The sequence below is a fragment of the Gasterosteus aculeatus genome, chromosome 9 (genome assembly GCF_964276395.1).
Source record: "Gasterosteus aculeatus chromosome 9, fGasAcu3.hap1.1, whole genome shotgun sequence".
Classification (NCBI taxonomy): domain Eukaryota; kingdom Metazoa; phylum Chordata; class Actinopteri; order Perciformes; family Gasterosteidae; genus Gasterosteus; species Gasterosteus aculeatus.
Genome location: NC_135696.1, coordinates 8399544 through 8415038, shown reverse-complemented (window position 1 = coordinate 8415038; position 15495 = coordinate 8399544). Strand labels below are relative to the sequence as shown.

The 15495-nt window shown below is 45.0% G+C and overlaps 1 protein-coding gene and 1 long non-coding RNA gene across 2 annotated transcripts; both read right to left on the bottom strand.

Annotated features, from left to right (window-relative positions):
- Positions 1–30: 30 nt before the first annotated feature.
- Positions 31–9896, bottom strand: LOC120825637 (procollagen galactosyltransferase 1). The gene is made up of 12 exons (XM_040187360.2): positions 8755–9896; positions 6186–6296; positions 5989–6106; positions 5052–5186; positions 3636–3840; positions 3400–3519; positions 2600–2676; positions 2403–2509; positions 1833–1965; positions 1420–1547; positions 1015–1221; positions 31–922 (listed from the first exon to the last, which is right to left on the bottom strand). The coding sequence occupies exons 1-12, from the start codon at positions 8970–8972 to the stop codon at positions 652–654; spliced, it is 1830 nt and encodes a 609-aa protein (XP_040043294.2). The 5' UTR covers positions 8973–9896; the 3' UTR covers positions 31–651.
- Positions 9897–11033: 1137 nt separating this feature from the next.
- LOC144383323 (uncharacterized) lies at positions 11034–12216 on the bottom strand. Its single transcript, XR_013450680.1, has 3 exons — positions 12090–12216; positions 11623–11707; positions 11034–11170 (listed from the first exon to the last, which is right to left on the bottom strand). It is a non-coding gene; the product is annotated as an uncharacterized LOC144383323 (long non-coding RNA).
- Positions 12217–15495: the final 3279 nt, after the last annotated feature.

Genomic DNA, 15495 nt, shown 5'->3' with positions numbered 1-15495 from the left:
GCAAAGCCAGATAAAGAACATCACAACCAATCATTATAAAAGTCTTTATTCATTCTTTAAAAAAAAGTCTTGCGGAGACAACTAAATATGGAGAGTTACCAAACATATTTTTTGCTTTTCCTCATCTAATCAACAAGCTAAATGCAACAAAAACCTGCACATTTGGTTTAAAACTGCACTTTGAACTGAGTGTAAAACAACAAGACACTAAATCAACACATAGCTGTTAATGGGTAAAAATGTCTCACATAGAATAAGAATGCATATACAAACACATTCATGAGTAAAACATATCTAACGTTTTTATGGTAACAACCATATAAAACTTGCTTCAATAACACACTGGCTTAACCAAACGACAAGCGCCGAGAAAAGAAGAAGATGAAGGCGCAGTGGTTCCGTACTCTTTGGTAGAACTCCTCACAGCTTTTCTTTTAAGGGGCCAAAAGCCAAACCTGCGGTCAAGGGATGAGCGTTGGATGCAATAAATAAAACAAAAGGTTGACTCTTCGAGGAAAAGACAGGAGGGAGAAACGTCCCTCCCTCTGTATTCTCTCCCTCTTCTCCCCCGTCACAGCTTTGTTCTATCTCCCTCGTCCTTATCTCGCTGTGCCAGAGTTCCCTCCTCCTCCTCACCTCCTCTCGTCTCCTTTACAGCTCGTCCCGCGCGCTCCAGTTCTCTAGCTCAGACTGCAGCACGTCAGAGTTCTGAGCCTCGAAGCTCAGCTCCCCCTGCTCTTGAGTTTTCCTCGACTTGGCCCGGTCCCAGTCCGTTTTGAGGGCCTCGTTGTCCCAGACCACCGATGTTTCTGTGTCACTGATGTAGCCCTGGTCTCCGGTGTAATGGGTCGGGTACACCAGAAGCGGCTCGGCCGAAAAGGCAAGCAGGTCCCGAACCTCAAAGTGGCCCATGTACTCCGAACTGATGAGCGAGAGAAGCGGGGACGTGAGTGATTGGAGCAACAAGAGCGCCACGGAACAGAAGAACGGGTAGAAGATGGAGGGTGTACTCACACTGGATGCTTGTTGTACATGACAGGGAGGAACTCATCCACAGGAAGCAACTTGCTGAGGGGTTCTGCCCGGAGGAGCTTCTGGGCTCCTTGTAAAGACAGCAGGTAGCCTAGTGTCCAGTAGGAGTAGTCCGCCTCCACGATATTGTGGATGTTTGGTACCGACTTCTCCTGGTGGTCCACCTGCATCCGCTTCCGCCCAATGTAACTGTTTGTTTGTTTTAGTTTAAGAAGACAATAAATATCACAAACACTAAAGCATCACAGACACCAACGCGCTGCTCAGTAGTGTGATGCTAAGATGCATAATTCCAGCATGTGATCATGTGTGACAGATGGACGGATTTGGCTGAAAAGGGGCTGATAACCGCGTCTGTTTACAGAATGGTGGTTTCACATCACTCACATGAGATCCCAGTCCAGCTTGTGCTTCGTCACCTCCTGCAGCAGCGTCTGGAGACGTCGCTTGAAGAACACCTCGAAGCGCAGGTCATCCTCGATGACCAGGGAGGTCTGCAGACCACGATCGGCTATCTGGTGTTGTCATAGAAGAGAATCTACAGTAAGTACTTTTTTCACTGATATGTTGAAATAAACTGTGGACATGTGGACATTCAACCGACGCCGGGGTTCTTTTTTTCCTCAACAGAAACTTGCTGAACATGCATTATTCCATAAAAAATAAATAGAAAACAAGCTCATTAGTCTCCCCAAGCTGCCACCTCTCACACAAGCTGAGCTACTGTGTGTTTCAGCAGTAAACCTTATCTACCGTGCACAGGTGGAGCCAAAGGTCTGAGGGCAGCCCGAGTGTCTCACCTCCTTCCAGATGTTGTAATGAGAGAGGAAACAACCCAGTTCACCTTTGGTGAGGGGCCGACTATGATAAGGGTCTTTGTAACCCGGCAGCATCTTAATCCTCATTGACTCTATATCAGTCTTGTTCAGAGCTCTGAGGGGGAGAGAAGGGACAAACAACGCGGTTAGAGCTTGAAACAATGCATCATATGGATGTGAGGATTCAGTGTGGGGGTTCTTTGTGTGTGCGTGTGTGCGTGTGTGGGGGAGGAAATGGGAAGACAAGGGACCAACATAACATAAGGCATGCATGTCCTACGGGCTGTTCTATTCATCATTTTAAATGAAGATAATAATCAAATATGTAGAACTGTTATGCACTAACTGGAGAGCCAACACAGGGATTAGAGCTATTTTTTACCTTCACATAAGACGTGGTTGAGAGAATATCTAATTGACAGCATGCACCCGCTACTTTCCACCTGGTTGTTTGTCTGAGCTCAGCCTCATAGATCAATCGACACCGCATGGTGCAGAGGCACAAATCAGGTAGAAACGTGCAGTGGGAGGAGAGGAGGATGAGAGACGTACTTGCCATCCACAGCAGCAACGACCTTACAACTGAGCTCTTGCTCATACAAGCTCCTCAGCATTCGCTCGCGACGGTCAGATCTCCGCACCAGATTTATCATGAACACCTGGGTGCACACAAATGAAAAAAACTCTCTCACACGCGCTGCGGGTAACAGTGTTCGTTTCCATGTGTGCATGCAGCTTAGTGTGTGTACCTCATCAAAGCCGATCTTGTTCGGCTGCTTGGGAGGGAGAGACAGGAGGCTGGAGGGCTCCAATGGAGGATTTTTCACTTTCAAAAAAGAAAAAAGGGGGGGGTGTTCAAAGAGAATGTGAAATGTGGTGGGACAGTGGCACCCAAAATGTGGATCAGGGATCCGCAGGAGATTTAAAAAATGTACCATTGATTTTTATACGCTATAAAGACGAGTTAAAGTTTAACGATGACCATTTAAAAATATATATATTTGGAACCTGACAGCCAAAACATTTTGGACTTTCGTTATGCAGCAAAGGTTAACATTATCTAATTGAGGGTGTATTTTTAAGGCGTATGGTTTAATGGGTTGCCATGGTAGTAGCTTTTAACTCTACAGCTTTCCATAACCTCATGACTCTTTAAGTAAACCTGTTTGGCTTTCTCATAATGGGTACAGCTAACAACATTCACTTCACTTCAACAGAAGTTCGGAAAATTCAATAAATGCAAAACCTGCAGAGCAGTACAAAATTAGGATCAGTACATTCAAGATTCAAAGATTTTATTGTCAAATACACCCCCCCTGTGTATTGAAATTCTTATGCTTGCCTTTTCTTGAAAGCCGACCAATTTGAAAATAAAAATACAATATTTACATAAATGTACATGTACATTCGCAAACAACAAACTTCCTTTGTACAAAGACGTAAGCAGGTTTTCTCACGGCACAGTTACTGTAAGGGCTTCACCATGCAACCGTGAAACACAGATAAGTCATTCTGGTCTTGGTGAGTGCTCTTTGTCCCCTCCACTCACCCATGATCTCAAGCTGAGTATGCACGAAGCTCTCCACCTCGTCCTGCAGGGTGGCGTGGGAACGCACTGGCACTGGGAAATACCCATAAGTCTCTTTGTTGCACACATACATCTGCACATCTGCGAAAATGAAAGTGGGCGGGAAAAAAAGAAGCTTAAAAAACACAAAACATACCTAGAAAACAATTGAGCAGCCCTGCAAAATAACAAGCCCATCGCAGTTGCCTTCGTCTCACCTGCCATCCGAGCGGAGTAGGCAAAGACGATGACATCATCCAGGGCCCAGCTGTACTCTGGGTGAGGTGGATAAAAAGCCAGCTGACGGGAGGCCTCTTTCTGTAGGTCCACCAGGTAGGTGGAGTGCACCATCGGCACGGCGAAGCAGCCCTGTTGCTCCTGCTTACGGATAGGCATGTAGGCTGGTGTGCGTTTGTAGTAACCCTGCAGCGAGGGCACACAAACACGGTGCCTTTACACACAGTGCGTCCGACTCTTTGCCTGTTGAAATAACAAGCTAGGGACAATTTGTCAGGGGGAACTTGAATCGGAATATTGGCAGCTGAATGTCTACGATTGTGTCACAGTTACAGGAAGAACACTCATCTGAAGCCGCATAGTCGACCATATTTGCTATGATTGTGGGAAAAAAAGCTGCTTCGGGCCCATTAACTGTGATTGGAGAAAACGGGTGGCCGCCTTTTGGTGAGTTTTGTCTGTTCTGTGCTGGAGGGTCAACAACATCCATTTGTCTGAGTAAATGAGTACTTGAAGGCATCTTGCCGCAACAGAACTGTATCCGTGCAAGTTTGTTGCATGTTGGCATAACTGTAACGACACCAGTGTGTCTGCATATCAAAAGCATCAGGCTGTTGATGCATTTTTATTAATATATGGGGCTTGCATTAATAGTAGACAACGTGGTTTAAAGTTTTGTAATATCTTGTGCAACCTGCAGTAACGAATAGAGAAGATGGAGCAAATCAAACATAAGGAGCTGTGAGGGCTGCATGTGTGCCAGTCATAGTCATCTTTATTAGAGCTAAATACTATTATATCAAATCAGAAAAGTTTCAATTACCTGCGACACCAATCATTTACTTTAATTTACTAATTATATTCAGCTCCCAGTATTTTCAGATGAAACGCTTGAATAAAATAAGAAAACTCCTCTACTGGGTCTTCAAATTGACTCCTGGAAACTGTGACTTATTCGCACAAATTTGATTTCCCAGTGCATTAGAAAAAATAATGAAGTGTTAAATTCCCACTAAATCAAATGTATGTGTTAAGAAGGAGACAGGAGCTCTATTATTCAGCAGGACGGCATTCAGGGCCACAATTTATTCACCATTAATACCCAAAAGAGAAGCAGACTGTAGGTAGAGACAATGTTGTCGATGATGATGATGATGATGATGACGACGAATAGTCTGTAGACTCTCTTGGTTCAGCTTGTGTTTTAGAGCAAACATAGATGTTCGTGTAAATGTTGCCGCGTGTTGTAAATATGTAATGAACAAGGCAACATGCCACACTACAGCAGCATGCTCTTCCAAGCCCATACCGACAATTTATGCAGCAGTCTTACAGAAAGCATTTGTTTATGTCCATTTTTTGGATGTTTAAACGTGTTTTCTGCACGTGTCCAGTACCTGTGAAGTCATGCCGCACCAGAAGTTAGAGTACGCCGCTCTGGACTCCAGCATCGGCGCGACAATGGTCTTGTTTTCACTCATCAGTTTCCACAACGTGTCGGTGTTGGTGAGAAGGTTGTCGCAGTCGGCCACCTGCGGACAGATGAGAAGGGCACAATATCGACAAAAAAATAAATAAATCACACACAAACGTGGACACGCAAGCACAGACAAAATGTCACTGAATGACTGATCGTGCCAAAGCAACAGGGCTCATCACAGAGGACATTGGACATAATCAGCACGTTCCTAACCCAATTTTATCCCACAGCCGAGTGTCTCAAACCAGCCGGGAACACTTTCAATCTCCTGCACTCTGGTTGGAAGCGGCATTGTATTCGTTTTGAGGGTTAAAATCATATCAAGGCACCTTAACTTAGTAAAAATATACATTGAAGTTTATTGAAAAATGGGCTTAAAAGCTTGAAAACCTTTTGACAATGTGTAAAGATGTAATATTTTAAAAATGCAATTACGGGGTTCATTGCATTCCAAACAATTTTTTTTTCACTGTATCCGTCTTCTCCATTACTCTCCTTTTGCATTACACAACTAAATGCAGTATTTTGCAATATTCACAACACAAAGAACTTTCATGTCACATAGATCGTCCCTGGAAGATTCAATTTTATGATTAAGCAGAAATGAAGACATAATGACCAAGTTATAAGTGAGCCTTCAATGAAAATATCTAAAACGTAGCTTTATTCACTAGTCATTTATTTGGCCTCCTTAATGCGATTCATTTCCTTCCCTATGTAGAAATTTGATCTTGGCTCTCTCGTTGACATTTCTTCCTTTAGCCGCTTATAGACAGAGGATGCCTACGCACACGTCTGACCCAGACGCCTCGCTGGGAGGCACTAATAAGGCTGTCGACTGGATGATGACATACCAGCAGGTAGTCGGCCCACATCTCACGGGCGCTCTCCAGAGCGGCCTGACGCAGCTTCATTACGTGTTCATAGCGGAGATTACTCCAGTGCTTAGGCCCCGGCTCGTCTTCAAAGGCCCTGAGACATGCAGACAGACCCATTAAGTAATGTACGTCTCTCTCTCACACACACACACACACACACACACACAAAGTACCTGGGTTCCTCTTGAGGTCTCCACTCCACGTAGTGATAGTCATTCTGCACCTTGATAAGCCAGTCCCTCAGGATGGCTGTTGTGTTGTCTATGTTGTGGTCTGTCGCCACCCTGTGGGCGAGGGGGCACGGGGAGGGGGGTAGACACACACACACACACACACACACACACACACACAGGCTTTTATTAGGGGGAACCGTATCCGTCCAGGTACTGACCTTTTAAAGTCTTGCCTGCATCTCATAAAAACTTGTTTCCTGACCACCGTCGTTCATTGATTCCACCTTCGTCCGTTGCATCGGGCCCACTAGCTGCAATCCCTCTGCATGATTATACCTTTTTATAAATATCTGACAGCGGTTATTATTCTGTCACTCAAACGGCATTCTATTGTTTTCTCCGTCTCTTATTCGTTTGTTGACAACCGGATGAATAATGCTTCCACTTCCAGTGAGACGTGATGTGTAGGAATATGCTCATGTTACCTCAAAGACCAGATCAGCATGCATTGAGGTACGCAGTTTTTAAATATGGTTCTGAAGAACACTGGTTAGCAGCGGGAAGCATTGAATAATCAAGCATTTTATGATTAGCAGCTTGATTTCATTCATGGGTTAAAATGACAACGGTTTGCTATTGATGGTGAAGTAATTTGTCAAATGTGTAAAAACATTGTAATTAGTAGTTTTAGGGCCATTGTTCAGACAAACTTGTAATTGGCATGTTTCCCTTCTGATGTTAGCAGAATACAAATTCAGGGATTATTACACAATCTAGAATGAATGCCTTTTGAGGGGCAGAAATCCAGATACTGACCAAAATAGGCGCATATTATTTTACATGAAGACAGACTACTACTGCTTCAGGGATTAAAAATATAACGAAAGATATCAAATTCCAGACAACATGACAACGATTCCTCGTCCGCCTCCACTTTGGTGCTGTGAGGGTTTTGTTGTCATTAGCGCAGAGCTGCACATCACATGAGAGCGTGCAGACGGACAATAGGAGGCCGGTGAAGAGGAGCACCAGCCGTCTGTGTTGTTACAACAAATCTCCTGTGCGCCGGGGGGGGCAGAGAGAGGGGGAAAAAAACATGCAAATAAGAGATAAGTCAATGTACTACGGATTCCACGTACAAATAAATTCTAGCATTCTAGCAGGAGACAGCCGGCGTGCTGCGGGTGTGTGTTTCCCATCTGTCTGTGGTGTTTTTAACACGCCGGTGCCATTCCAGCACCTACATGTGGCCGTGCCATCAACCCATCCTACTCTTCCCCCTCTCCAGTCTCTACGTTTCCCCTCCGCGACTGCTCGCTGGAAAGTTCCGAATGAGCAGACGGCAGCGAACATAAAAAAAGAAAAGGATTCATCCAGCACGTGCTCGCATGCCCGCACCAGAGCGCTGCCTGAAGGACTCTGGAGGGCTGAGAAAGAGATAGATGGATGGAAATGAAGATTTTTGGATTGATAAACTCCACTCTGCAGGGCCCTGGAGAAACCATACACACACACGCACACAATAAGGCAGTCTGCATGCGTGTGCGTTGATGCCGCCGCTTGCCGCGTGCTCCATCTTTGCTTGTCAGGCTGATGGCCGCAGGGATCGACAAGCGGCCAGCTAACAGCACTGTTTACGTCTTCCCTGCAGTACAACAAAACCTCTTCAGATTCGCTCTCGCACTGAGGCAAGACGTGTGCTGCAGATCAAAGCAGAAAGCTGAGGGCGCCACATGGGCAGAGTGAGACGCAGGCACGGAGGCCCTATTCGATGGCTCGGATACAAGGGAACAAAAGGAGCGGCAACATCCCCGCTTGGTTTGCTTACAGGCACACTTTAATCCCTCACTCCAACTCCAACCTGAAGGGAGTGAACGGTGTTTAGTTTGAATCCAAACACACAAACACATCGCTTGAGGCTTTTGCTCCTACTTGCCTTTCTCAGGTCTCTGATATGAAATAGAATTTAAGCGGTCAGCTCTGAATTCTGATGAAAAGAATAATCTTCATGATAATAGTAATAATAGTAAGAGAGCTAACAACAGATCTTCTGGCACGGGATTCTAAGGGCAAGAGGAAGTGAGCAGAAGGATCTGGAAGGTGGGGGCGGGGCGGGCTGTGTGACGTAGCGACAACATCTGGACATCTTTACTGACCCGGTTTGTTTGTTGTACGTCGATTGCACAACGATTTTTTTTTTGGCTGGAGGTAAAATTATTTTTAGCATCTACTTGGGTTCCAGTCGAGGCTGCGAGACGGAAGACGTCGAAGCGGGAGGAGGGAGGGGGAATAAAACGGAAGGGTTGGGGAACGGAGAGGCCAGCTGTGACGGAATGGAACTTTTCACGGGAACGAGCGCGCCGCTGACCCGCGTTAAAAATAACGCGTGCGCGCACGTTTACCTGCGCGTGGGTACCAACGCGCGCCGCGCCTCCGCTGCAGCGTCGTGTGAGCGCGCGCGGGCGTTGAATCGCACTTTGTCCCGCTTCGCTGCCGGTTATGTTTTCTTAAAACACTTTTCTAAAGTTTCGGGACACGTTGTGGCGGACGCCGCAGCTTCGACACTCACCACAGCGCAACGCGGTCCTTCGGGTAGTCGAGGCGCTCGATGGCTCCGAGGAACAGCGGCAGGGAGTGCGCCGAGTTGCGGCACACCACCGCGAGGACGACCCGGGGAGCGAGGAGCGGAGACTCGGGGCTCCAGCGCTCCTCCGGGAAATATCCACGACCCGGGCCCGGCAGGAGCAAGACTAGCAGGGCAGGCAGAAGAGAGGCGGCCCGGGGCATGGCAGGGGGAGAGAGACTCGCTGGAGACGCGGCGGGCAGAGGAGGAACCGGGGGATGTTCACGCTGAGGCTCCCGCTGTTGTGCTACGCCGACAGCGGCTACACGGCGGAGGAAGCGGCTGAATTAAAGGGCACGTCCGGACTGGTCGAAGGGAAACGTAGTTTTGCCAAAATAAATTCGGTCACACACACACACAATAACTGTGCCTCGTGCAGATTGTTCAAATGAATCATATCAGGAAGTTCCTGCTCTTCTTGGTTTGAATAAAGAGTCGTATTTCACGGACATAACTAGGTTACGTGCGTTCTTTGAGGCTGGTATACTGCCGTTAGCGTCCCCCCCTTTAAGAGCAGACCCAGCTGCAGGACAGACAGACAGCAGTGTGGACGCGTCCACTCGTCCGTCCAACGTCCCGCAGACTTGTATGATCACACCTCAGGCTGCAGGAACCCAAACTCGTGTTGCTGGTTCTCTGCATTGCTGCAATGGTTCCCAGTCAGGTTGTTGGGTTCTGGACATTAAGCCGAACTGCCAATAAAGGTTCACAACATCTGTATGTGACAACTCAATGATGTGGCTAAAATTAGCTGACGTGGATGCAATACATGTATACTACTTTAAGCCTGGGTGATGTGAAGCATTGGAAAGTAACTTATCCTCACATTTAAGAAGCTTAAGTGTTTTAATTATTTCATTCATACTTAATGAAAGTCATAATGAATTGATTGTCCAAATACAATAACTTCCCACGTCCCAGTGCACTCCCAGGCGTCACCATCATACAATAAAAAAAATGGAACCATGGACTTGAATTTTAACACAATTTTTGAATGAGCTGTCTGTTGTATCAGTTCAAATTGGAGTGGACCTGTACGTACAAGTATGTATTTTTTGCAAACATTGCTTCATAAATCATATATTCCACACCGTTTTAACAATTCATGTCTATTTCAAACGTTGAACTTACTAAGAATCATTAATATTTTAGAGAGAAATGTGGCACCAGCTTCCACTAACACATCTCTTGCCTCAGGGCTCACATTTCGTCTTCACACCACATTCCATCAGTTACACGATACATGCCAGATAATTGAATAAGTGGTCTAAAGAAACTATAAAAAATATCCCTCCTGTCGCCTGAGGGAAGATCCTCCTTCTCTTGTTACTGTTTGCAAGACAAAAAAACTCTTCAAGAACAGTGATTCAAAGACAATGAAAGAAAGCTTTTGGAGCTTCTCAGAGAAGGCCCCACGTGGGTCTTTTTGTCCATGCAACTGCTTTAGAATATTTCATTACAGCATACATAAAAAAAGCTGTGTTTACTGGAAAATGTCTCAACAATTCTTTAACAAAGTCCCAAAATGAATGAGCAGAAAATTGCTTTGTGTGTGGCCGGGAAACGTATAGCAGCCTTACTTGGCATACATGGGTGCGTTGCCATAGTGCTGTAATTATTTGGCGTTTGGAGGCATAACGCAAACTGTGTCGTAATATCTCTGCAAAATGTAGTATCTATTAGTCTTGTAATATTCTGTGCACTGACCTATTTCTGTTTTGTTTTATGGGAGGGAGGTGAGAATTATTGTTATTATTATTAATATAATTAATTTCTTGGTTATTTACTTAATTTTATTCATCTTACTTGTGAATTCTTCCTTGGGAAAAATGAAAAAAAATGTACATATATTTAAAAAAAACATTGAAACATAAAAAGGGAGGCAGGTTAATGCTTATGACGATTTCCCAGCGCGCCTCTTTTTTCATTTTTTCATCGCTTTGCTTTCTGATCATAGGTCCATGATGCTATCGCGTGTCCCCGGTTATCATCGGCTCAAACGGGCCTTCGAAGGAGAGAAGGAGTGATTGTTACATCCTCTGACTTCACAGACTCAAACGCAGTGTGTGAGCCACGTCGTCCTGCAGCAGACTGCCGCGTTGCAGTCCTGCAGAGATCCTCAAGATCACAACAATAGAGGGACAACTCCTCCCTCGGGGCTGACACGGCATCTTCAACCCGACGCTTTGCTGTCCTTTAGAACTCTGACAGCAGCCGACATGATGTCAAATATACACATGTTCTTTGTGGTTTGCATATTTCTGGTCTTTTGTTTTCCAACTTTGATCCAGGCTGTCACACACGCAAACACTCGCTCCTCGAGGTTTGACACCCCTTCTTCAATCACCCTGCTTACAAACACCTGGACGAAGAGAGACAGAAGAGGAAGCAGAAAGATGAGTGACGGGGATATAGGAAAGGCTTTAAATCACGTTAAATAACGTGATTTAAAAAAAAAGAATACATAACCGCTCATAATCATATCCTTATATCAGGTTGTAGATTAGTTGCAGCTATGAACTAAAACAGGACATCATGTAACACAAATAGGGAAAATACCAATTATTTTGCGCATTGCCTGATGGCTCAGCTCTTCCCCATTGGCCATTAGATGAACCTCTGTTGGAAAATTACCTCTGAGCTTCTTCAAAGAAGACAGGGCATCTATGAAGGCCCTGGACTGTGGTGAATCCACACAGACAGAGACGACCAAGGAAACGGTGGGTGGGAGAATGAGTTGCAAATGAAGGCATTGAAGCCTGAACTGAACCGGAGCTCCCATGTTGTGTTGCAGCTCTCAGTTTGTCGGATTACCGTGTGTGTTTGTGCCGTGATCTGGCAGCCAGACACCCCGGGGCACTGCGCGGGTCTGGCATGGACACAGGAAATGCTGATCTACCTGAACCGGGCATGCAAAAATAAGCAGAGAGAGGATCAAACGTTCAGGTATTTGTTTGAACAAAGCAGAATTATTTACTCCCTATGCCTTTGGAAAGTGTATCTTGTATTCCAGAAGTCGAAAAGTGTACTTTTGATGTGTCATCATGTCATCCACTAGCTCACGATGTTCTAGTATTGAGGTGCAGATGTGACACTCAGAAAGCACCGTCTCTGTCCTACACCGGCAACCACCTTCAAAAAGCTGCAGTATGCAAAGGCACATCGAATCACACGCACACACACACACACACACACACACACACACACACACGATGTGCAGATCAGGCTGCAAAGGCAGATGTAGTTTAGGGAGCAGATGGCTCTCAGATTTCTGTCTTTACCTGTTTGGAATGACGGCTTTGATAAGCAGCTGGCGATGTGTCCGGATCCTCTCCCAGCATTGAGTCAAAGACCCTTCCAGCACAATCCCAGCACCTCTGCATCTCTGCACCTCTGAAGTGTTGAGATGAATATAAAGTATTTTAGTGTTTTCTCACTGGATGCTGAGTCGGCGGAGGAGCTTCGATGGGCTTCGTGTGCTTGTTCCTCATGCGGGCCGGTAGGTCTGGGCCGAGGTGTCGTTCGGAGAGGAGTCGCCGTCTGCCCGGTGTGGGCCCAGTGCTCGGTTGGTCCATGGAAGGAAAATCTAGCTTTTAGTGCCAAAATGGAATAACAATTTTTGGAACAAACATTGAAGTAAAATCTAGAAATACATTGTTGGAGTGATTATGCTTCCAGACAGCTGCCAGATCGCCACAATATTGAACTGTCTCAGGAGAGTTCGGTGTTGGACAGCAGTCTTCACCACATTTCATACCCTTCTGTATGTATAGGTGACAGTTCCCACGCAGGATTGATGTGTGTACAAGTGCAATAGGTATCGGGGATTAGTCCTCTGCACTTATAGAAGTTTAGTATTAAGCAGCAATCTCTGCTTTTGAGCAGACAATGGACTGAAAAGTGAGTTTAAGATGTACAGGCCACAAAGGAGGAGAGAGAGGGAAAGATATATTTCTGTGTAAGAAAGGAAACATTAATGCAGTATAAACGTTCAGGGGTCATTCATATTCTCAGCCTTTTAGCCCCTTTTCCTTTTCAAGATTACTTTGACATATTTGAGATATTCAAATATCAAACATGTAACTGGCAATAACTTTGCAACAAACAGAACTCCCCTCAACACGTAACTGATGCTCAAACAAAATGTGAGCCACATTCCTACAGACGCACCTGAGATCCGCTTGTGTTCCGTGGAGTTTAGATGACACATTCCTGCTCATTGTCCTTTATCCGTCTCTTCCCTGTCGTCGTGTGCTGTCACATGATCTTCTCATCGGACGGGTTTGTTTGTCCTCTCCTTTTCCTCCCCCTCTTCCTTTAATCGCACATCATTTCATCATGGCAGACTCAATAAAAGTGATTCATGTTGACAGAACTCGAGGCCTTCATATGTATCAGTCAAAAGTTTGCACACATTTTATCATTCAATTCCGTGAGAAAATGTGTCCAAACCTTCGCCTGGTACTGCACTTCACAGAGGAGGACTTCTCTCAGGACGGAAATTAAGTTGTGATTGCAATTGACATTGACTTAATAATATTAAGGGGCTGCTGAAAGAGGACGCTGTGGGATTCTGGTACTTCATCCTCTCAACATTGTGGCTTTCAAAATCCATTTTGTCTGTGTGATGCGAGCAGAGTGGCACAACCCACATTCAGATGTTATCAGTGAGCAACCTGAGTCGTGCAGGTCAGAGTGGGAACATCACGTGCCGCAGAGCCGCTTCATTGTATCATCAACAATACAATGAAGCTCTTTGCTTCACAATTGCCATTGTCTTTAAACCTCTCCATGTCGGAGGAGAGGCACATGTATCGAGCCGAGCAGGAAGACAAGAGACAAAGGTCCACAGAGCCCTTGCAGCCGATACATGCAAACAAACACGCAGAGACACCTGGTGCAGGGAGAGGTGTCTCATCCTGCACCAGCCAGCATGTGTGAAATAGATTGCGTAATTTTGGGGTCTGCTGCTCAGGAGGGGGATGAAATCTGAACTTGTGTCTGATGACGGAGGTTATGGAGGTGCGAGTGCACACAGTCATTTGTATAAACAATGTGGACATGGATTTGTCTTTACACGTTAACAGTTACTAGTTAACTGCATGGGACAGTGAAAAAAATATTTTGATCAAATTGCTCAAGGCCGGCCAAACTGGATCCATTTCACACAGCTGGGGATGTGAGAATGTTCCATAAATCACAGTCGTGAAAATGCTGACACTGCAGAGTGATGTAAGGGTACATTTGGCGGAGTTTCAAGTTTGAGAAGAAGTGTGTAAGCAGATCTACTTTAATTATGTTGTACGTAGTTATAGCGGGAATTACAACTGATTAACGGCAACTGCTCATAGAACACTGATAGGTAACGCAGAGGAACATGAGGAGAGTCTGTCCGTGTTCTGCTTGGATGACCTGGAGCCTTTATGTGAACTGTGAGCAGCCAAGACAAGTCAATCTTGTCACGCATATATATGCATATATATATATATACATATATGCATATATAAAGTAATATGCCTTTGATTCTCGCATATCACCATCCGTCTTGGGGTTTCTTTTTTGATGGAGCCACCGAAGCAAAAGGCCTGAAATCTGCCACCTTATTCCTCAACTGAAAGCAATAAAGCATCATGCTGAAGGATTGGATACAGAGCAGCTGGCAGCGATTCACTGCTGTCCTCAAGGACACTTCAGCAGGGCAGATGATTGCCAATAAGAGGGCCTGAATGCAGGTTTCCCACTTAGAGAAATCCCTGCTGCCAAAGCCAAACGTAACAGTGGCACAAAAACGTAAAAAAAGAACAGTAGAGTTCTTCTGAGATTTGAACCTTGTTGTTATGCTGGAACTAAGTGATTCCCCCTCATGACCGTTGCCATACTTTTTTATTAACATGCTTTCCACAGAAAGTGGACGCTTCAACATGGAGGCAGTCAGGCATTTATTTGTCTCTGTAAATATTTATTTTCCAGCCCGAGCAGATGTCGCCTGTTAATCCAAGATTAGTTCGCGCAGGCAGAATTGAGTTTCAAAGAGGCACCGAGTTGAAAACTAAGCTGGTAATTACCGTTGCTACCATTACGTCTGAAACGCACGTTTAGATCTCATTACACATGCAGTTTGACGCACACAAACTCATCCAAACGCTCAGAATAACCTGAAGAGATTATGGTAATTTTGTCTGATGTCAGTATTTTAAATTCCTTTCAAATCTTCCAGATGTATTAATACTGATGCGTCGAAGTATAAGCAGCATGTTTTAGCTGGTTGAAGCAGGACAAATCTCATGACACTGTTTGGTATAGTTTGATTCAATAAGTTCACATGCCAACATGGCATTAAGCCGTGCCGCTCCTGCACATCCGTTAGTCCACCTACAGGTGTTTTCTTTGTCTCAGGATAATGTGATCGTATTGTGTTGTGCATCAGGTTTCCCGTAGTTTTAGTCGTGTTAGATTCAGAATTATTTTATTGCAGCAGACAATTCAATTTACTTTATGTTTTTCATAGTCATACCGATAACAATATGAGAGAAAAACCAGCAGGGACATAAAGTGTCCAATTATTGAAGAACATTATTTTTTATTTATCTGTTATCACGTAAATTGATTATTTATGAGTGATTTACTAATATGCATAAAGCACGGTAATGTTGTAGCTTTTAACGATGAAGCTTATTGTATCAGTAA

Excerpts from the sequence above, each read along its gene's own strand:
- LOC120825637 (XM_040187360.2), bottom strand. The coding sequence starts at position 8,972 with ATGCCCCGGGCCGCCTCTCTTCTGCCTGCCCTGCTAGTCTTGCTCCTG. Across the intron at positions 1,966-2,402 it reads GTTGCTGCTGTGGATGGCAA|AGCTCTGAACAAGACTGATA; the intron begins GTACGTCTCTCA and ends TCTCCCCCTCAG. Across the intron at positions 923-1,014 it reads ATGTACAACAAGCATCCAGT|TTCGGAGTACATGGGCCACT; the intron begins GTGAGTACACCC and ends CTCGCTCATCAG.